The sequence below is a fragment of the Phoenix dactylifera genome, chromosome 13 (assembly GCF_051530095.1).
Source record: "Phoenix dactylifera cultivar Ajwa chromosome 13, Ajwa_hap1_PhDact_Kaust_v1.1, whole genome shotgun sequence".
Classification (NCBI taxonomy): domain Eukaryota; kingdom Viridiplantae; phylum Streptophyta; class Magnoliopsida; order Arecales; family Arecaceae; genus Phoenix; species Phoenix dactylifera.
In genome coordinates, this window is record NC_143202.1 from 26,498,518 (window position 1) to 26,519,792 (window position 21,275).

At 38.3% G+C, this 21,275-nt stretch overlaps 4 protein-coding genes and 1 non-coding gene across 6 annotated transcripts; 4 read left to right on the forward strand and 1 right to left on the reverse strand.

Moving 5' to 3' along the window:
* The first annotated feature begins 271 nt into the window (after positions 1-271).
* Positions 272-7,209, forward strand: LOC103703204 (filament-like protein (DUF869)). 2 transcript variants are annotated; one of them, XM_008785986.5, is made up of 5 exons: positions 272-675; positions 1,183-1,353; positions 2,423-2,621; positions 4,482-6,211; positions 6,533-7,209. In XM_008785986.5, exons 2-5 carry the CDS (start codon positions 1,243-1,245, stop codon positions 6,848-6,850), a joined length of 2,358 nt encoding a protein of 785 aa, XP_008784208.4. In that variant the 5' UTR covers positions 272-675; positions 1,183-1,242; the 3' UTR covers positions 6,851-7,209. The 2 variants fall into 2 exon arrangements, with proteins under 2 accessions (XP_008784208.4, XP_008784207.4); XM_008785985.5 differs by having other exon boundaries at positions 347-675; positions 815-1,353.
* Positions 7,210-7,675: 466 nt separating this feature from the next.
* TRNAQ-UUG (transfer RNA glutamine (anticodon UUG)) lies at positions 7,676-7,747 on the forward strand. Its single transcript has one exon. It is a non-coding gene; the product is annotated as a tRNA-Gln (tRNA).
* Positions 7,748-8,742: 995 nt separating this feature from the next.
* On the reverse strand, positions 8,743-9,872 carry LOC103703256 (uncharacterized; the record flags this gene model as incomplete). Its single annotated transcript, XM_089926909.1, has 5 exons — positions 8,743-8,776; positions 8,865-8,987; positions 9,103-9,224; positions 9,565-9,685; positions 9,769-9,872. Coding segments are annotated over 5 exons (504 nt in total), but the record flags the coding sequence as incomplete, so codon positions are not given.
* A 2,664-nt stretch (positions 9,873-12,536) lies between these two features.
* On the forward strand, positions 12,537-16,190 carry LOC103703203 (V-type proton ATPase 16 kDa proteolipid subunit). Its single transcript, XM_008785983.6, has 3 exons — positions 12,537-12,753; positions 12,842-13,127; positions 15,812-16,190. The coding sequence occupies exons 1-3, from the start codon at positions 12,678-12,680 to the stop codon at positions 15,942-15,944; spliced, it is 495 nt and encodes a 164-aa protein (XP_008784205.1). The 5' UTR covers positions 12,537-12,677; the 3' UTR covers positions 15,945-16,190.
* On the forward strand, positions 16,184-17,758 carry LOC103703202 (acetyltransferase At1g77540-like). Its single transcript, XM_088709831.2, has 2 exons — positions 16,184-17,214; positions 17,477-17,758. Exons 1-2 carry the CDS (start codon positions 16,912-16,914, stop codon positions 17,531-17,533), a joined length of 360 nt encoding a protein of 119 aa, XP_088565957.2. The 5' UTR covers positions 16,184-16,911; the 3' UTR covers positions 17,534-17,758.
* Positions 17,759-21,275: the final 3,517 nt, after the last annotated feature.

Consider the following 21,275-nt stretch of genomic DNA (forward strand, 5'->3'; position numbering starts at 1 on the left):
AAATTGCAAAGCAACTACCACTTTGAGGGGAAGTAGGAGGTTCTCCTAGGCATTCATTTTCCCTAGAGAATCAAACTAAACTAATCATTTAACATAGACATCCAAAAATAATTAAATTAATGGAAATGTTAAAAGGGCAATTCAGGCAATATAAGCCATGACAAGGTCTAAGTGTCACACTATCTTTCCTGGGGGACCCACATTAACTGAGCTGTGGCCCTCTAATTATCTAAAGCTTTCTATTTTATTGGTAAACCATCCAAAGCCCTGCGTAAATAGCATAGTTTAAGGCTAAAAATCACAAGCACCTGTGCTTTAATGCTGAAGGAATCAATATAAAACACTCAAGTAATAGAGAGGGAAGCTAAAAAAGAAGGGCAAGTAATAGAGAGAGAAGCTAAAAAGAAAGACTGGAAACAGTGGATGATAGAGGAGTACTATGTGCTCTCTCTCTCTCTCTCTGTAGCAAAGCTTGATTATTTAGTGCTAATGGCAGGAGGAAACACAGAGGAACGGGGAAAATACTCAGCTCCGTAGACTGAGGGCGGGAATAAGGCCGGCTCTGTTTTGAAAGCAATAAAGAAATGGAGTCTCTCCCGAACCGACGAAAAAGCTGAAAAGGGCTTCCAAGGTGGCGACTTTCTTCTTCCCCGCACATGCATTCGGTCCAAAGAGGTGAGATTGATAGGATAAATTAATGAGTGAAAAGTTATTTAATGCTTCTTTGCATAAATAGTTGGAAATTTGGGGAATTTTGAAAAAGGAAGCATTTTGGATTCAAATAACCCACGCCGATCGTCTTGTCTGCTGACAGTCCCCACATCCCTCACGCGTTCCTCTGTTTCCGGCATTAATGCCCTCTTTTCTAAATTAAGGTGATAATTTTGCTGTTTTTCTTGAAAAAATGTTTTTTTCCTTCTTTTTTTTTGTCTTGTTTCTATTGGGTTTCAGCGAAAGATGAGATTTCGGGATGGTGAGTAGGTTTCTTTTAGGGTTTTCACTTTGTAGATTTCTGATCTTGTGGGGTTCTTTTTAGGGGTTTGGTTTGATGGTTAAGTTTTGTGTAGATCGATGAAATTAGGGGTTTTCTGATTTTTATTCGAGCCGGTGTTGTTCTCTGGTTGGAAAAATGTTTATCTTTTGAGCATTTGCGGGTGGTGATCTGTGGAGGAATTGGGGCAGTGGTGGGCATGGCGATGGAATCCAAGTGCCATTGATCTGTTAGATGGTTGAGATAGCAAGATGGATCGCCGGAGTTGGCTTTGGAGGCGGAAGTCGTCCGAGAAGAGCCCCGGCGAGACTGAGAGCTCAGGATCAGCGTCGTCTCATTCTGAGAGGTACTCAGATGATCAGGTTTGTCTACTGCCCTCTTTGTCTAATTTAATTCAGTTTATATGCAAATGCAGTCAGTTGTGTTGCTTGATTTTTGAATAGTATTTTTGAATAAATACTAAAATACAAAATCAAGAAGGCAATTTCGAGCTCTTCATTATCTTTTTTCCAGTTGTTCTGTCATTGGTGCTAATTGAGTCTTCCTGTTCTGTATGCTTTCCTTCTTTTCCTCACCTGGTTTCTTACCTAAAGGAACACTAGAAAAAGCTTCAAAAGGAAGTCGTAGTTTAAGGAATCTCTCAAGATTTTGGAAGAAGGCACATTTTTTTTTTTAAATTTGAACTTCAAATAATGCTCAAGAAGATGTTGATCCTGATTAACTTAGAATGGTTCTACCTTATATGGACTTCGAAAAAGATTGGAGAGATTTATGAAGTTATCTTCAGCAGGACTGGATTAACATGCTTGGAGCAGATAGGTGCCTTTTGTTTGTCATGTTGTCATCCAATGCCATTGACATGTAAAGGAAAGTCAAGAATGATTAAAACAATGACTCATGGATCAGCGAATGAAAGTCAAGTAAATGATTGCTTTCCTATATGTAATGATACCTTCTTCCTTGTCTAGATTCTAAGTCTTAGAGATCTCAGAGGGTTGCTTCTTGTTTGTCCAAGCTTAAACATCATAACCACAATGTAAGATTTCCTTCAACAGAAACTAAGCATCCAGCTACCAGCTACTACAACATGCCACTCTCTGGGCTAAAGTTGCTTCATCAAAACTCGCAAAAGTTTGTAGGTGGTTAATGCTAAGTACCAATTATTAGAAAATTTTCAAACTTGATGAATATTGTTTAGCGTACCAAGCCATCCCCATGCATGACAGGCTTTATGCTTGAGATAAAGTTTACGCATATAATCACTTCTTTACTTTTTATTTTTTTAAAAAAAAAACTTCCTCGAACAATAAAAAAGTGAGATGTGCTGGAAATTGAATGGAAAGAGATATTTATAAATTTTTGACCTGGTTTTTAGCTCTTAACTAAAATGACTATGGAGGGTCCTAACATGGTGAACTGATTGTTAAACAGGAGGCAGTGAAGGGTTCTTCAAATAATGCTTCTCCAAATCATGCCCAATCACCAGAGGTTTCATCAAACATTGGTGATAGTGAAGTCCATGAAAGTGTCAAGAGTTTGACCGAGAAACTCTCAGTTGCTCTTCTGAACATCAGTGCTAAAGAGGAGCTGGTCAAGCAACATGTGAAAGTTGCAGAAGAAGCTGTTTCAGGTTAGCATTGCTACATGTATATTTTCATTTTGTTCAAACTTATGAAAGATAAGGTACATAAGTTGTGCTTGAAGGTAAAGAGAAATTCCATGCTTGAATTAATTCATACTAAAACAGATGGCTTCCCTGAAGATGTGAGTGAATGCAGGTTTATATGCCACAAATTAATTAGGGTGATTATGTTAGTACTTGTTACATAACTTGATCTTTTTTCTTAAGCTTATAACATAATTTCACAACTTAAACGCACCGTAACTGTAGTGTAGACATTTGCTGTCAAATTCGATGGTTTGCTTGATTCAAGTTCAGGTTCACAATTTCACAATTCACTCTTTTCTGTTCAATTTGTCTTACTTGGTTTAGGATGAGAAATTTCATTCTTATTTATTTATATAATGTCACATCAAATTTATTTTGAATTATAATTATTTTTTTCATAATTTTTTATGCATTAAGGGTATGTGAGATAAATAATATTAAAACATCTCCTTAGAGAGTTAGAAGCCAAAGGATATGGAGATCTTATGAATAAGATTTGATATTTTGCATATAAAAAATAGATTGCTTTTCATATTAGAGAAGCACAGTACGAACCTGTACATTTCAGAACAATCCACAATTTGCTTTGACCTGACAAATTAAGTGTCGTCTGGATCCTCATTTGTCTTCCTGGCTCTGGACTTCTCTCCTGCTTACACTCCTGTGCTTTTTATGCTGGAAATCAATGAGTTCAGTTATTTACCCATACTCAATATCCCGATGGTCAAGTCGTCTGGGATAATAATTCAATTAAAATTTATTGCTGAATTTTTGTGCTGTTGATGCCCTATCGCTGATGAGCGGTTGTGTGCTTTGTTAAGCATTCAGGCTGTGGTGGTTACTTCGCTTGGCTATTTATTTTCACCAGTCTTCTATAGAGAACTTGTTAGAGACTTTCCTTCTTGATTGTGAGACTCTGAAGAGGCTGACATACTGTATCCATTTAAACTGTGTCAAAAGGTTTACTCATTGACAGATAAGTTAGTACCTGCACAAGTTCAGAATGTGCATTTCTTATGTTTAACTGGAAGAATTCTTAAGAACTTACAATTTGCCTTTTTGCCTTTATAAAGTTGCATATAAGCCTAGGAATTCTAATTTGCCATCTAATGCCTAAATGCAGCATACCTTATTATTACTTCATATGGCTATGCTAGTTTACCTCATCAAAAATGAGAAAGCTAAAATGCCATGTCAATTGCTCATAAATTATGCACTTTAATACATCACCATCCCCCCCCCCCCCCCCCGCGCCCCTCTCTATGTCTGTCTCTCCCTCTATCACACGTCTCAAAAGATAAGCATATATAACAAATAATTCGCGTTTTCACTCCAAAAAAACACAAATATTTAGTCTCATCAATTGTTTCACTATTATCTCTATTTAGTCTCATCAATTGTTTCACTATTATCTCTCTCTACATGCGCAAGCATATGCGGACAAAAACACATGGTTGGATGCAATTAGTTGTTATTGCTAATAATATTAATTTTAATAATAATCAATTAGTTATCAACATAGCGCAGCGAAAAATTTACTGAGTATTGTTAAGAAGTGCTCACTAAAGCTAAACTCTGTAAGCTAGTTCACCGCTGATAAGACCTAAATGAACTTGTATGAACTAGATTATATATTTGGAATCTTTTCAACCCAGAAATCCTGGTCATGGTGGGCTTGTGCTACTCTATTTTCTATAGATTAAGTTTCTGTCAGTTGATGAGTTGCAATCTAGTGCAATTTTTTTTTTCTCCTTTTTGCTTTGTATGACAAGAATTGCATAATTATTTTCATTTGATTGTTTATGATTTATATTTTGATAGGCTGGGAGCAGGCAGAAACTGAAGTTGCAGCTCTGAAGCAGCAACTTGAAGCTGCAAACCAGAAAAACTCTGCTCTTGAAGAAAGAATTGGTCACCTTGATGGTGCCCTCAAGGAATGTGTCAGGCAGCTCCGCCAAGCAAGGGAGGAGCAAGAGGAGAAAGTCCATGATGCTGTCATTAAGAAGACCCATCAGTGGGAATCTGAGAAGCTTGAGCTTGCGAAGCAGCTTGTCGAGCTCAAAGCACAGCTGCAAGCTGCAAAATCTGAAGCTGCTGCCGCTGTTGACCTTGGTCTTAAAGCAAAACTTGAAGCTTCTGAGAAAGAAAATGCAGCTTTCAAGGTTGAACTACTATCTCAATCTGAGGATCTCCGGACACTGACACTAGAGAGGGAGCTGAGTAATCAAGCAGCAGAGACAGCCAGCAAGCAACATTTAGAGAGCATAAAAAAGGTAGCTAAACTTGAGGCTGAATGTCGTAGGTTACGGTCTCGAGCATCCAAATCACTACCAGTTAATGGCCACAAGCCTTTTGCAAATTCAATTTGCATGGAATCTGTTACCGATAGCCAATCAGATAGTGGAGAACGATTGCTAAGCATGGATAATGAGCCAGGGTGCTCAGATTCATGGGCATCAGCTTTAATTGCTGAACTCGATCAGTTCAAGAATGATAAGGCCAGTGCAAGAAACCTCATCACTTCTATAGAGATTGACCTGATGGATGATTTCCTTGAGATGGAGAGACTAGTTGCTTTGCCTGAGGCTGATCGTGTAAGTTCGAGCTTTGAACTTGAAGCTGATTCTGACAGAGTTGCTACAAGAGAAAGCCCATTAAAAGTCGAAGCTTTGCATCTGCAGTTAGCTGAATTGGAAGAAAAAGTTGCAAAAATGGAAAACGAGAAAACAGAATTGGAGATGGCTTTAGTTGATTCGCGAAATCAGCTTGAGGCTTCTTGCAATCAGCTCAGAGTTGCTGAGGATAAGTTGATTGAACTGCAGAAGCAATTAGACTTGGCCAATGAATCAAAACAAGTGGCCACAGCAGAAGTGGTGTCTGTGGAGGCAAAGAGAAAGGCACTGGAGGCTCAGCTAGAATCAACAGAACTGGAAGTCAGAAAGCTATATGATAAGGTGTGTTTGTTAGAAGGAAAAATTGAGGGTGAGAAGGCACTGTCTACAGAACTCGAAGCTAGGGTAGAGGCTGCAGAGGCTTCTAGAAAGCTATCCGAGTCTCAGCTTAAGTCAGCTCATTTGGAAGTTGGCAGTCTGCATGAAATGGTGGGTCTATTAGAAAGCAAGGTGGCGGAGGAGAGGGCATCATCTACAGAATTTGCAGCTAAAGTACAGGCTTTAGAGGCTGTGAGAATGGCATTAGATTCTCAGCTTGAGTCTGCACATTTGGAAGTCAATAAGCTACGTGAGAAGGTGGGTTACTTAGAAGTGAAAGCTGAGGAGGAGAGGACAAAATCTGCAGAATTTGCAACTAAGGTAGAGGCTGTGGAGGCAGTAAGAAAGTCATCAGAATTCCAGCTCGAGACAGCAAATTTGGAAATAGGAAAGCTGCACGATAAGGTGGGTTTATTGGAAGGACAAGTTAGCAAGGAAAAGGCATTAACTGCAGAATTTGCAGCAAAGTGTCAGAAATTGGAGAGTGAGATATCAAGGATAAAGCGAGAAGCTGAGCTCTGGCAAGTTACAAGCTCAAATGGAGACCTGAAGATTAAACAGGTAAATCCTGATGTTCCCTTCACTCGGAATTTGAATTCGGTATCTTCATTTTTAAGTAGTTTTGGAGCTTTTTAGTCATTGCATGATTCAATGCTCTGAGTGGCCAATGAACATTAGCATTGCATTGTTGAAGATTCTTATGGCAAAATGCAAACTAGAATCTCCTATAGTCCTTAATTATTTTTCTTTTTTAGAATGTCATTATGGTTGTTATTTTTATACCTAACAGGATTGGAGGTGCCTCATTATACACCAATTAAAGATCTCCATCCATAGTTGTTTCTATGACTGCTCATTTTAGTGATCTTGTCTTTATCGCAGGAGAAAGAGCTTGCTGTGGCTGCTGGGAAGCTGGCAGAGTGCCAAAAAACAATCGCCTCTCTTGGCCAGCAGTTGAAATCACTGACAACTTTAGATGACTTCATGCTTGAAGCTGAGAAGCTAGAACTAAACGGAGGCTCACCAGATCTTATACTGCATTCTAGTTATTCTTCAGAGAAGATAAGCAGCTATACTTTCCCAAATGGCAAAGAGGGGGGGTCTCCACCATCTTCTTCGCTCTCATCCTCATCCTCAACTCTTTCTGGGTTTGCAAGCTTGTTGCCTCGAAGTAGGAGCAGCAGCTATATAGAAAACTAGTAGAACACGGAAATGCTAAAAGTTTAAATGGTTTTGGTGTCCACTGTATTGCAAATGTACATTGAAAAGAAGTGCTCTGTTAGATTATTGGTGGGATTTTCTTTTTCTTTTTTTTTGGGTGGTTGATGATTAGATGTATAATTTCTTTTGTTATTATCAAAATCCTAAGTTAATTAGCAGAAGTGAAGATTGCAGGGCTGTAACTTTCTGCACTTCTTTAAGATGTTATTGTTACAGTACATAAAGAGGGGTTGAATGACTGAACTTTCATCTCTCTTTGTTACTTGTTTGTTGAAACTTAAACTTTTAGCCTTTGTTTTCTGCAGCAAAAGCAATCCAGCATTTACGCCTTCATGTTAGACTCCATTATAGTACATTCTTATCTTATGCTTATAAAGTGCAAGTTGTTGGACAATACTTTGGTTGTGTTTCTTGATTCTCAGTGTAAAACTTTTTTGACTCCAAATAAAAATTAGTAGTTTTACCTCTTACCTCTGTTTCTTTATGCATAAAGAACTTATCTGTTGGCCAAATATTGGCCAACTCTTATAGACTTTAAAATAATTAGTAGTCAATCAAAATAAAACAAATCCAAATTTAAAATAATACTTTCAACAACTTAGAAGTAAGAGGTAAAAGATCCATCTATTGAATTACCTCGCTGAAAAATCAGAGCATCACTTATTGCTTCCAAATACTACACTTAATTAGCAGGCTCGTTAAAGAATAAGGTTCTAGTGTTCGCACGAGAATCTTCTGGCGTGGGCGCAATCGTGTTGCTGAAATTTGCCGTTAACAATACTATTGTTCGAGTTCTCATATAGCGGTTCCATGGTGTAGTGGTTAGCACTCCAGACTTTGAATCTGGCGACCTGGGTTCGAATCCCGGTGGGACCTTTTTTAACGTTTACATTATTTTTTCCACGCTGCTGTTTGCACACTCTTTCTACAAGCTGGGTTCATTTTGTCATTGCAATCTGGCATTTTCTTTCCAAGGTTAAATCACCTCTGATTCTTTTTGTCATTAGAATCGAGAATTTTTTTCGTTTCAGGGTTAAATCAGCATTGAAGCTTAGGAAGGCCTTCTTATTTGAACATCATGCTACAATCCTCCATGCTCTATGTTGCTAAATCTCTTCCATGGCAAGGTGGTGGTGCTTTCACTCTTCAGCATACTTCAAAAACCATGAAAAAGGTAGCAACTTAAATTGGCATGATAGATTATAAGTCAATTCACAATTTATAGCGAAGTCTGAATTATTTGGAGGTTCTAAGTATATTGATTTTGATTGTCATTCAAGGCCATTAATAACTTTATGGCAGCGTCAAATATTTAGATCGAACCATACTCATGATTATTGATTGCCAAATTTATTAGTTAAATTTACACTAACACAAACTATCATCATATGTTCAGAAAAGGAAAATATTTCTAGTCAATTTGAAGGTAAGGGTTACAAATAATTATTAAGAGCATCTAGGAATAAGAAAGAAGGATTTCTACGCAAATCATGAAAATATAGTATTTAAATTTAATATTTGGACATAGTGTTTAAGGTTACTATTAGTCCCTTCAGATATAAGAAACACTATATATCAATATATAAATCTGAACAATAGATGGGATATATAATTATTATATGAATAGTTTTCGTGGATTACTAATAGTTCAAGTCTACTGAATTTTAAAAAAAAAGAATTTTTTGGTTTTGAAAACTTAATTTCTTGACCTACAACACTGTTCGTAGCCGTCGAAGTCTGCTGAAAAACGGATGACTATGTGGTACTAATGGACATACCTTAACCAGTTCTTCATCCAATTATAGAATAAAGTCCTTTCAAGGATCCATATTTTCCAAAAAAAAAAAACCACATCGTTTCAAACGAAAATTTTACCATAACAAAACAAAAACAAAAATGGTACCACTGCATTGTCCAATGGAAAAACAACAGAAAACAAAAATAGACAAATGTAACAACTGCATTAGGATTCCAAGTACCATCAAAACCTGACCTGCGGCCCAATAGCCAATGAGCAGAATGTGTATACACTGGAGGAATTAATATAGCCATCAAAGGTATAATGATACAGGGGACAAACTGAACAAGTGCATATAGGCGTAAATCATCAAAGAATTTGCAAAAAGGTTACAAGAGTTTTAAGTCTGATTCAGATAATTAAGGATATAATAATTTAAGTACTAACAAAAAAAAAAAAAAGACAAGAACATAAAATAAAGTAGTATGCTTGCCTCCAATATAAAATGCTTAGTATACCCGCCATAACTAATGGTACAATTGATGTCGTTCCAGTCTTTTCATCAATCCTTTCAATGATGAAGATTGCCATGATTGATGTGAGCGCAATGGTCATCTAAGTTACCATTGTTGACTAATTCAAGATTCAAAACGTATGCTAAATGAAGAGGAAGCAATATAGTTGAAAAATATCTAATGGACTGACTCACTGCAACTACTAGGAACGGCCACCATCCATGAAATTAAGCTAATCATGACATAGAACAGTTTATGATGATGATGTAAAAATTCATGTCTTAGATAACCAGAGGCAAGCTACTGAAACATCAAGCTCAAGACAAGTTCCTTCAAGAACTCAGCAAACATGCATAGTATGACAATTTATCTAGATGGCATCTTTAGTCAAAAGACTTGAAACATACAAGAAATATCTAATAAAAATAGTAGAAAATTACAGGTAGTCGATCCCAAACAAGTCGAGCATCATTTGGCTTGAGATGGTGATAGGAGGAACCAAAAACAACAGCAGCCACACCAATGAAGAAGCACGGCCAGCCCCAGACTTCACCTTGCAGGCTATCAGAAGCAAAAGGAATAAGCTGAGCAACATGAAAATCTCTTTTTTTTTTCTTACTAGAAAAACTGTCAAAAAATTCTACCTTAACCTGAAGCTTCCATGAAGGCAAAGTACAAGCCCAACTATACCAATCACAAGAGAAGGAAAGATTGAAATCACATTCAACGTATTGAGTATTCCTGCAACGAATAATAATTAAGCAGATGCTATGTTCATTATGTTTGTATATGGAACTCCAACGGCACTGCAAATAAACACTCCAACAGCATCATTTTTAGTTCTTGCTGTGACATCGCCACAACCACACAGCATCCATCAAAGTTGGAAAATTGTGGAAAGATTTCAGAGCCGGAGGCGCCACATATCATCAAACTGCGCAACTTCAGGGTACCAATACTGGAAACAGAGAAACAAGGCAGCAGGATGACAAAGGGCTTGTTTGGTTCGTGGGAAAAGAAGGAAGAAAAGTGTGGTCAACGAAAAAGTAAAGAGATGCCTCTTGTTTTGTTGGAGTTTTTAAAGAAGAAAGACGGAAGAGTTGTATTTTTGTGGGAATATGATTCCCACGTTTCATAAAAAAGTCTTTTTCATGAGAAACATAGAAAAGTTATTTTTCCATGATCCAGAAATTGAAACATTTTTTTTTTCCAAAAAGGCCCTACACATAACTTTTTTCTCAAAAAAGGATCCGAAAAATCAAGGATCCTTATTTGATCCAAAGCACTAAAGACCTAATTTTTATAAAGTATAATTGGAATTACATATAACTTTCTCAGAAAAGTGGATGGTCAACTAAACATAAGCACTCTAGAAATCTGTCATTTTTCCATGGTCAACCAAACATGCCAAAAGTACTTTTCCAAACATTCTCTTTTTAGAAATCTGTTTTCCAAGAATTATATTTCTATAAGAAAAAATGCTTCATGCGAATCAAATGAGCCCAAAATGTAACTTGTTTAGTGTTTTGATAAAGAAATTGCTTCAATATTCTACATACAGCATAACTAAATGGATTCGCTACGTACAATCAAAAACTTTCCTTTTAGTCTAACTATAATATAATTGGGAGGACTCCATGCCTTCTTGGATGCTATTTTTGCTGCTTTCATTAAAAAAAAATTTCCCCTTTCCCGATTCTAACATGCCATAGCCTCTCGATAGGTTTTTGGTTGTTTTAGTCTATATCAAGATCAATCCAAAATTTTAAAGGATCAAGTTGGTTTTCAAGACAAGTCCAACCATTGGATTATCTAAATTCTTAATTAACTACCAGGTAATAAGAAAAGTTACAACTATAAGTATATCAGCAATATGATTATTTAAAAATAAAATCGATTGTCCCGGATGTCAACGCCAATTCAAAAATTTAATTAGACATAATCGAGTCCAAAATTTTAATTAGAAACTTGGCTTGTGACACATGTAGGTAGGACTAAGATCATGCTTCAATATGAACAATCGATCCAAGATCTTCATGCAAACTCTGTATCAATTATTCAAAACTTGTTTAGGCCTAGAAGTAAACCAAAATGCAATCATATTGGCCACCTTGCAAGCAGTGCCGGCCCGAGCGTTAGGCGACCGAGGCGGTCGCCTAAGGCCTCAGGCCAATAGAGGGCCTCCGGGAGGCGTGACCAAAAGGAAGCAAAGGCCCCATGTGAAAACAGGAACAGGAGCTTCCCCCTTGATGGAAGGCTACGAGTCTTCCCCCTTGATGGAAGGGAGGTGGAGAGTTTCCTAGCCTGCAGAGAGGCAATTTGGGAAGTTGGGGACAGTAGTTTTGTTTTGGGTGGAGAGAGAGAGAGAGGAGGAGGAGGGATTTGGTTGGCTTGATACACGCCTGAAGCCACTCTTTTCTTTCATCCCTTCTCTTTTTTGGTTTTAGTCTTGGTTTTCCTTCCCTCACATTACTCCTGATCCAGCTGGGCCATCGGGAAGAAAGATAGAGGGATTGGAGATGGACTTCTTGAGTTCTTGGAGGGTGGAGATTCTTTTAATTTTCTCCTCTGGGTTTCTTCTCCCCTCTTGGGTGGTAGAGAGAGAAAAGGAGGGAGGGGGTTGAATGGCTGCTGTGCTGTGATGTTGCAGTTGCTGCTTGGGTACTCACTTGAAGGGGAGATGGTGGGACGGGACTTTTATTAATTAGATGGAGTGAATTTCCCATAATGCCCCTACTTTTTCTTATAGAGAGGCTTCTTTCTGGACAAATTCTTTTCTTTACCTTGACCATGAAGTGCCAAGGGATGACCTTTCCTTATCCTGCTCTTGCTTGACATGGTAAACAGTATTGCCCAGCATTATCTCAATTATTTAATCAGTTTTATGGCCCGGCAATTACATTTCTGTGTTTCCATTCAAAAATTATATTAAACTGAAAAAACTTTTTGTCTACTTTTGTTAGATTCATGTATCTTTGTTGAAATAGTGTACTTGATAGCTATCTATTTTTATATTATTTTTTTAAATATTTTATATTTATTAAAAAAATTTATTATTAAAAAAAAGGCCTCATTCATTGGATTCGCCTTAGGCCCCCAAATGTATCGGGCCGCCCCTGCTTGCAAGTCACAAAATAGAATGAACCTCATATGATGCAAAGGGACCAGTTCTGGACTAGGCTAGCCCATTTGCAACCTTAGCTAAGGTGGCTAACTTATTCCACAATTAAATCAAGTCTGCCCACATGATGGGTCCATGCAAGAATCTTATATCACAGACAATTCCAAAAATCGCCCTGCATCAATCTCCGACTATCATGGTGAAACTTGTAAATTAGACAAAGTCCGGGGGCGCTCCCATATATCGTCTCCGACCACCGGAAGCCATTCAATCTCTTCGACGCCCCGCCCCTCCTTCTCTCGATCTATTGCCCAATTGTTTCCTTCTTCTTCCTCCCCGAAAATTTTATACATCCTGAGATAAGGGTTTCGAAGGTCCTGAATAAGGGTTGGGTTTCGAAAGATCTCTAGGGATCCATTGAAATCTCCGACGATGTCGAGCTTCAGCGGCGACGAAACCGCCCCCTTCTTCGGATTCCTCGGCGCCGCGGCCGCCCTTGTCTTCTCCTGTGATATCCCGATCCCAAGGTTTCTTCTGGTATCCGATTTTAGGGTTTTTCTTTCTTAATTTTTTTTTCCTTTTTTGAGGGATTTTAGGCATGGGGGCGGCGTACGGGACGGCGAAGAGCGGGGTGGGGGTGGCGTCCATGGGGGTGATGCGGCCAGAGCTGGTGATGAAGTCGATCGTGCCTGTGGTCATGGCCGGAGTGCTCGGGATCTACGGGTTGATCATAGCCGTGATCATTAGCACCGGTATAAACCCTAAGGCCAAGTCGTATTACCTCTTCGATGGATACGCTCATCTTTCCTCCGGGCTGGCTTGTGGCCTTGCCGGGCTCTCTGCAGGCATGGCTATCGGGATCGTTGGCGATGCTGGAGTCAGGTAACCTTTGTTTTTCCCCCTTTTTGTTAGATCTAGATCGGGGATTCTTAGTTCATTTTGATTTCTGGTTATCTTGTATTGTGATAAATTTCCTATGGTGATTAATTTGTGTTTGAAGATTGATTTTGTGTTATGAGTATGTATCTATAGAGAGAGAGATAGAGATAGAGAGCGAGAGAGAGAGAGAGTGTGTGTGTGAGAGAGACAGAGAGAGGTTTCAATATCACTATTGTGCATGCCTATAGTTCGATAAGTTTTTGTGGATAACATATGCCTTTTAGTTTCATCAGAATTATAGGAGGTAAATTCACATGGGTCACGGCTTAAGGATGTTAAGGTGATGGTATTTGACTTAGTTAAAAAAAGAAAAAAGAACAGTTTTTGGCTGTGGTTATTGCGATAGGATGAAGGATTGTGAGAGGTTCCAATTTTAAGAATAGGAGATTGTGGTTGAGTTCTCATCTGAATACGGATGGAAAACAAATGTCTTTTGGTCTGATGTTCGATGGCATTGGTAAGTAATCTGATTATGGTTTAAATTGTCACAGAATCAATCTTTGAGTCTTAATCTGATTTTAAGGTTGTAAGTTTGTCTTTGTACTACTTTGTTTGTGGTTGAAGAAGATGGTGTTAGAAAGGGTGAGTGATTTTAGCTCTCTACTTTATCTGGTTATCTCTATGGGTCTGATTATGTTCCATAATGGTTTGTGTTTTTTTAATGGCAGGGGATTTGTGAGAAAGGGAATTTGTTATAGTTGAGCAGAGATTAATTAGTACATTCAACTCTTCAATTGTTGTTTCAGAGAGATTCTTTATCATTTTCTTTCTAGTTGTTTATTATTTAACAATTCCCTTTTTCTGTGACCACTCACATCTAACGTAAGATTTAGTTTATTCATCATTATGCATTGACATTTCTGCTTTTTTATTCGGTGATTGGCTTGCATGCTCGCCTTGATTGCTACTTGGCTGATGTACACAATTCATATTCAATTTGCAAATTCTTTGCTTCAATTTGCTCTGAGAAGTTAATTAATTGAAATTATATGTATGATTATTGTAGTGTCAGCATGATTTTGTTCATTAGAAGATTGATAATGGTTATTTTTGCCATTGCAGAATTCTTTTATGTTTGTTTTGAGGAAAGAATATTATTTGCTTTACTATCATTTTTTGTGGTTTTAGAAATAAAGTTAATTCGATTCTCCAGAACATGTCTATTAGCTTTTCGTGAACCTTGTTCCATGTATAAATCAAGATAGAATTTATATAATGGTTTGACAAAACCTTTGTAACGGTACCTCTTTTGCATATGGATTGATCACCAATTTGGAAAAAGCACACAGCTTCTGTTAAGATTGATCTTTTAACCAATATTTTGAGTAGGTTGCCTACATTGAAGGATTTAAGTTCCATGTGCATCATTTGGTAGCGTAATAGCAAATCGAACTATTACTTGGATGAGTTAACCTTCTATGGAAATGATAGTGGCAACCAGATTCAGTTAAACAACTTTGGTTTAGCTGTGATTGTGTTGAGCAAGAAAATTTCCCCCCTCTTCTGTAATGTATACTTGTAAGATGCGATGAGTACCGGTGTGCTAGAGAAGGTGCCAAGCTGTTTGTTGTTTTTGGAAGAGTTGACAAGGAAAAATATGGTATGTAGCTGTGGATATGATAACTAAAACTGCAGGACCAATTAGTAACTTGATGCATGGATTGAAACTCTAGTTTGCAAATAAGTTGCAACGAGTCTATGGCCATCACCAATAGCCAAATGATGCAAGCTTGGTCATTTTTGCAATCTGCCTAATTTATGGCACATTAAAGTAAATGTAGCTATTTATTTTATTCGGTGAAACAAGTAAAGATATGCTTTTTGATAGTTGATTGTTGGATACATTTGAGGCTTACTATTTGATAAAATGACACTATGCTGTAGCTGTTATATGATCACAATGTTAAAAAAAGAGAAGATCAAGTTACATAAGATGAGTGTCATTTGGAGGAGAATATTGAGTCATGATGCATGAACTCTAATAGGGTAATGTTTGTAATGAACAAAAGGCATAGGTGTCCCACCAATCAGTTTAGTGGAGAAGCAACTGAGACAGTACATGCACATGAATCTATGGCTCCACTAATGACAGGTTACATCAAAAGATCAGGCAGGAGGCAACAAACTAACAGAACATGGAAGTTAGTCTTTGGTGGGAAGGATTTTGTAAAGCATGCGCTGGTAGAGAATGCATGAGTGTTTGTTCAACGGGCCTCAAATGTTTTGGATTTCAAATGTTGATAATGGTCATTGTGGGGCGTGGAGGTGCAGAAATTAGGCACAAAGTAAAACTTGTTGACTATGACAGGTCAGATGTCTGAAGCTTCCTGTAGCCTGATAGGAGCATTTTGCATTGAAATTTATCATTTATATAGAACCGATGACTTGATCCCTCTCATATTACGGTGGGCCTCATATAAAAAACTAGCTATTTTCTTATGACTTGTCCTGTCACTCGCTTAGTCAGACGAGTAGCTACGATATCTGCACTGGTTCTGTTCTTTACCTGTTAATTTGGTGTTTGTGAGCTGTCTGACTCTTGTTTCTAATCAAATATTTGAAAGATCCTTATTAATTTGTAGCATGCCAAATTGTCTAAACTTGATGGCTTTCATAATTCTTTGCAGGGCCAATGCACAGCAGCCGAAACTTTTTGTGGGCATGATTCTCATTCTCATTTTTGCTGAAGCACTTGCCCTTTATGGTCTCATTGTTGGCATCATCCTCTCCTCTCGGGCTGGCCAGTCTCGGGCAGACTAAGATACAAGCAGATGACCATAAATGATCCTGCAAGCCATTGTAATAATTATATTGAATGTGATTCCATTGTGATTTGTATTCCTAGATGTTACCAAAGATCTTTCTATTTTGCGATCTGACATCTATATTAAATTTATTGATTGCCATGCAAGCGAACAGCCGCCTGAGTCTCAGTTGTTCGGCTGTTGTTCTGAGATATTGGGAATGTTCAGTTTACAATAAATGGATTCAATGATTCGGTCTGCATGACTTGCCTTTCAATGTTAATATAGTGTTTCTTCGGTGTGGAATACAGGAAATTCAGGATATTCCTGGAATCCTGAAGCGAAGCAAGGCAGCCACTACAGAGTTCAGAGGGAGCGCTTGTATTCAGGCGTTGGACCCTTGGTGTCTGGTTCATTGGGTTACAGAGTATTGTGGTAGTAGTAGACTGGAGTAATAATGGGTTCATCTATCTTCATCTGTGACAACTACCAGTCTCCGTAGCTGGTTGGCTGGTTGTGGTTGACATGCAGTTGAGGGTTGCAAGATTCATCTGAAAATATGAAACGCTTCGGCCTAAGAAATGGAGAAATTGTTCTCTACACTGCGTGCACGGGTGTAAGCAATACTTTCTCTTAAGAAATGAGCCGAGCCACCGCAACCAGTCATCTCCATCCCAAAGTAAAATATTTATATAATTCAATCTGTTTGCCTGTCTGCTGCTCTACTGCTCTGTTCTTGCTGACGCAAAAGTGACTCGGGAAGTGTCAAATCGATCACGGATTGCATTCGTCGGTGCTGAAGTTGGCATTTCAACCAGGTTCAAGAATCGCATTTCATTTAACTCTGTTCGATACTTGGCCTTAGCCCATGATAGCGTAATGTGATAAGCCAGGGCACGGATAAATTCGCGGGCCGGTGCGGGAAAAAAAGGGGAGGAGAAGATAAAAGCGGGGGTCGGATAATAGTGGAGAACCGAGGGACAATGGAGAAGGCGGCAGAGGCGGCGGCGGCGGATACGCCGGTGATCGTGTGGAACGAGAAGGACGGGAGGTTCGAGACGGAGGACAAGGAGGCCTTCCTCCAGTACCACCTCCGAGATGTGACGGTCGCCGTCGAAGGAAGCGAACCCAAGGAGAAGAAGAAGAAGACGGCGATGGACATGGTCCACACGTACGTGCCCAGGAGCAAGCGAGGCCTGGGCCTCGCCGCCCGTCTCTGCGTCGCCGCATTCACCCACGCCCAGCGCCACTCCTTGCTCGTCATTCCCTCCTGCTCCTATATCTCCGTAATCTCTCTTCTCCGTTCCTTCGTAAAATCATCACCTAGTCCTTTTCTCGAATAGTTCGTCGGCGTCCTCGATCTCTCTGTTCTGTATTGAATTGTTCTAATTCAGTTTTCTCTAGGGTTTTCTCTGTTATTGTATGCATAAATCTTGGAGAGCTTTGGATTACGGAGAGCTGATAGTCGTATAAAATATGGCTAAGATGAATTAATTCATAAAGTTTAGTGGAACTGGGAAATACTGATGAGTTTATGTTTGTCGGCAGGACACATTTCTTCCTCGAAATCCTTCCTGGAACTCTCTTGTATACAACAAGGAGTAAAAATCCTGTATGTGATCTTCTGCAATGCGCTTTCAGGTCTGTTCTCTTCTGTTGTTCATGTTAAGACTGTAATCTTATCACCAGCCTACTGTATGCATTTATTTTCTGCCAATATCATCTCTGCTCCTGAAATGACCATTTAATCCTAGTCAGTGATTTCCTTTTGTATCTTTGTTTCCTTTGTTATGCTTGGAAGTTAATCCTAGTCAATGATTTCCTTTGTTATGCTTGGAAGTTCTTGCATTTTCTTGTGGAACATAAAATACACAGTTAGTAATGACTGATTTTCTCTGAATATGAAGTGCTCCAAACTTTCTCGTGCAACCATTAGAAATCATGGTATGCTGTATCGGCCCGAACTGGACAGTACGAGGCGTACCATACCATACTAATTTCATACCGATACCGATATCCGGTACGGATGGCGTACCGATACTTGATGCACCAAAAAAATTCCATACGATATTATACCGACATTGTGCTAGTGTGGTACCGATACGGGTCCGGTACCGAAGTGGCGAAACTTGCCAGAAACAAATATTAATGAAGATGGGTGAAGGTCTCATAGAGTTGGTTCGTTGGTTTAATAAACCTAGAACAATTAAAACAATGGAAAGCTGTGATGATTACAGCTATTTGTATTGTGCATTTTGAAATACAAGATTGAGCTCGGAAAATTTGCTATTGATATTAAATTGAACTTCGACCAAATTGCTCCTACGAAGGGGCAAGATGACAATTATAAAAGAGGCACATGACAGGTTTATATAATAGGTGAAAATTAAGTAAAAGTGCAAAATTTTCTTCTTTATTCCTCCACTTAAAATTATCCATCCATCTCTAGTTGAACTGCATTGAAGCTTGGAGTCGAGCTGATGATCTATTCAGTAATCATTTGCCAGATATCAGGTATGTAGGAGTGTCTTCCAACTTAGGTTTTCCTAAGAATTCAAGAACATTTTATCAAGCTTTAAGTATAGTTTCCCTAATCTGATGTAAGTTTTTATGGATTATTGTAACTTTTTATGGATTAGACAAAAAACAGTCAGACTCCCATGTAACAATTACTCGACCAAGGTCTTTCTGTTTCCAATGAACTGCGTGGTTCTCGAACAGGAGAATGAGCTAGGTTCTGAAGGAACTGAAATGCAGAGGTCTGCATTGGCGAGATTTAACATAAGCATGGCAAATATCAGCTAATAGTTATGTATAAAATGAAGCATCAAAAATCAACATAATAATGAGAAAAACTTCATCTTGATTTTTTTTTGACAGAAAATTTTAAAAAACAGATTCATTTAACAGTTTGAGCTTCGTTTTATATCAGCTATCAACTAAATGTCAAGCCTCCACACATCTTAATCCAGGTTTGGGATTGTCATTGGTGATGTTAAGCAAAGACTGAAATTTCCTAGTAGATTATCTCTATAAATTGGATGCCTAAAAGTTCAATTCTCTGCTCAAAGGAACCTCAAAGAGTGTTTTGCTCACCTCTTAGGTGTTTCCCTGTTTTCTTTGTTCAGAAACTCTTCATATATTTTTTTTTAAGAAAAAAACTTGTTGCCCCCTTCAGAAAACAGTCCAAGTCACATAGACAAACTTTCCTTAAACCCAAGAAGAGCAACTCCTCTTAAGCATCTAGAAACGAAGCAAATTTAACCTTCGACTTTGATAGCATATTATGGCAAAATCTTGTCAAATTAGCTCCTTCTTTTAATGGTTAAATTCATCTTTCTTTGCACAGAACCATGGCATGCTCAAATTAATACCAATATCTCCCACATTACAGATCCACACATTCTTAAGTTCAAAATACTGAGAGAGAAGGAAAACGGGAAAAAATAAATAAGAACATAAAATCTCGGATAAATGCAAAGAAAACAAGAATTTGCACATAAAATGGGACAAGCTTTGTCGTGGAATTTGCGGTGAACGCATTACAATCCTACCCAATTAATAGTTTGGGTCTGACTGGGCCAGCATTTACACAAGTGGTGTTGAATTATGGGCTGAAAAATTCGACCCAAATCATGTGCCTTTTGTGTTCTCATGAGTTTGGATCCACTCTAGTTCAGCATTGAACTGGACATGCATACGTATTTCACGATAACAATGATTGGAAAGACCTTCTGAGGTACATGGGATAGCAGTGCAATATACATGTGGCCATGATTGACAAACTAGGGACTTCTTCAGATCACCCATGAATTGGAGAGACTCATTACTCATTATCAGCAAATGATCTTCCCACCCTTCCAGGGAGCTGATAGAGAAGAATGTTTTTCCACTTGATATTTCTAATTTTGTTATGCATATCAAACCTTTAACTCCTCCAAAATGACAAAACATCAAATGTGGTCGTCAACATGAGGATCCGTACAGGCATGTATTTAATCTCACATAAGCTATGTGCTAGGTAAAACTTAGATACTTGTACAAAATTAAAGAACCAAAATAATACTTTTCGACTAGTCTTTTCGGATAAGATCATAAGTTGTTACAAATGGTATTAGAGCTAATTCAGCTTATGACCCATATGGACTAGGGGATACTATAGCACGGACCAATATGGGTTGACTATAAGATGATTGTGGTGTTTGTGATTTAATTGGTAGTACTTATAATAGGATTTCAATAAATTTGGTCCCATAGCTTGATAAGGACGCCAGGGTTTATTGCATGCTAGAAGGTTGCTCATGCTGCTTGAATGAATAAATGTACAACATGCCTACACTCCTTGCTTATTGCATGTGGCTCAAAATAGGAATCTTGCAATTTTATAGTGTTTCAATTCCTTAATAAGCTACAAAACCATTGTATGTGTCCTTGTTCAAAATTTACACCCAAGCCTTGCATGTTGAATGATGCCAAAACTAAGATCCAAGTTAATAAAAAGCCATTTGGATTTCTTTCATACAAAGGGGTCCTCTTGACCTTTTAATCGCACGGCATATTACTAATAGATTATGCACTTTCCTAACTAGCTTTTGAATAATTTGTTTCGCAAATTATGGAAGGATTATTGCAAAAGAATTAACTTAATAAAATTTGCATAGCTCACAATTTGTAATTTTTTTTCAATGTTTCCATTCTTATGACCTATACCTCTGCACCACCTCAAAGCCTCTCTCTTTTTTGATCTAACAATCTAAAGACATGAGGGCGGTTCCTGGTATAGCAATAAAGTTGCTCCATTATAAATTTGAAAAATAGAAACAGAATCGGTGATGTTTGAACTAAATGATCACGGGAGATTATTTATCGACACCATGTGAGCTTAAAGTCTAAGCTCAATCTCATGTGACATTATAACATAAGCCAACAAACAAGCCAAGCAAGCTATCCTCGTCCCACTTCTATTTTATTTTGTCACGGTATGCAACTTTCAGTCCATTACTCTTGAGAGTCGAAGGACATTGTGACCTATCCTCAGTCAAAATAACAATAGAATAAGGCTAAATGTAACTCTCAGTCCATTACTCTCGAGAGTCGAAAGATACTGTGACCTATCACTGTACAAAGGACCAAGCCATCCTTTTTAGTATAAGAAAATCCAATCTTATATATGTGGCTTGTATATATATATATGGATGACACTTGGATGTCCATAGGGCCCATCTAATCCTCTTATTTCTCAACCCGCGAGATGCTGGATTCTCAGGTTTCCATCACCAAAGGGGACAAGACCTGTCCTCGTCCATTGGTCCCCCGTAACAAGAGCATTTTGGTAACCCATCTCCCC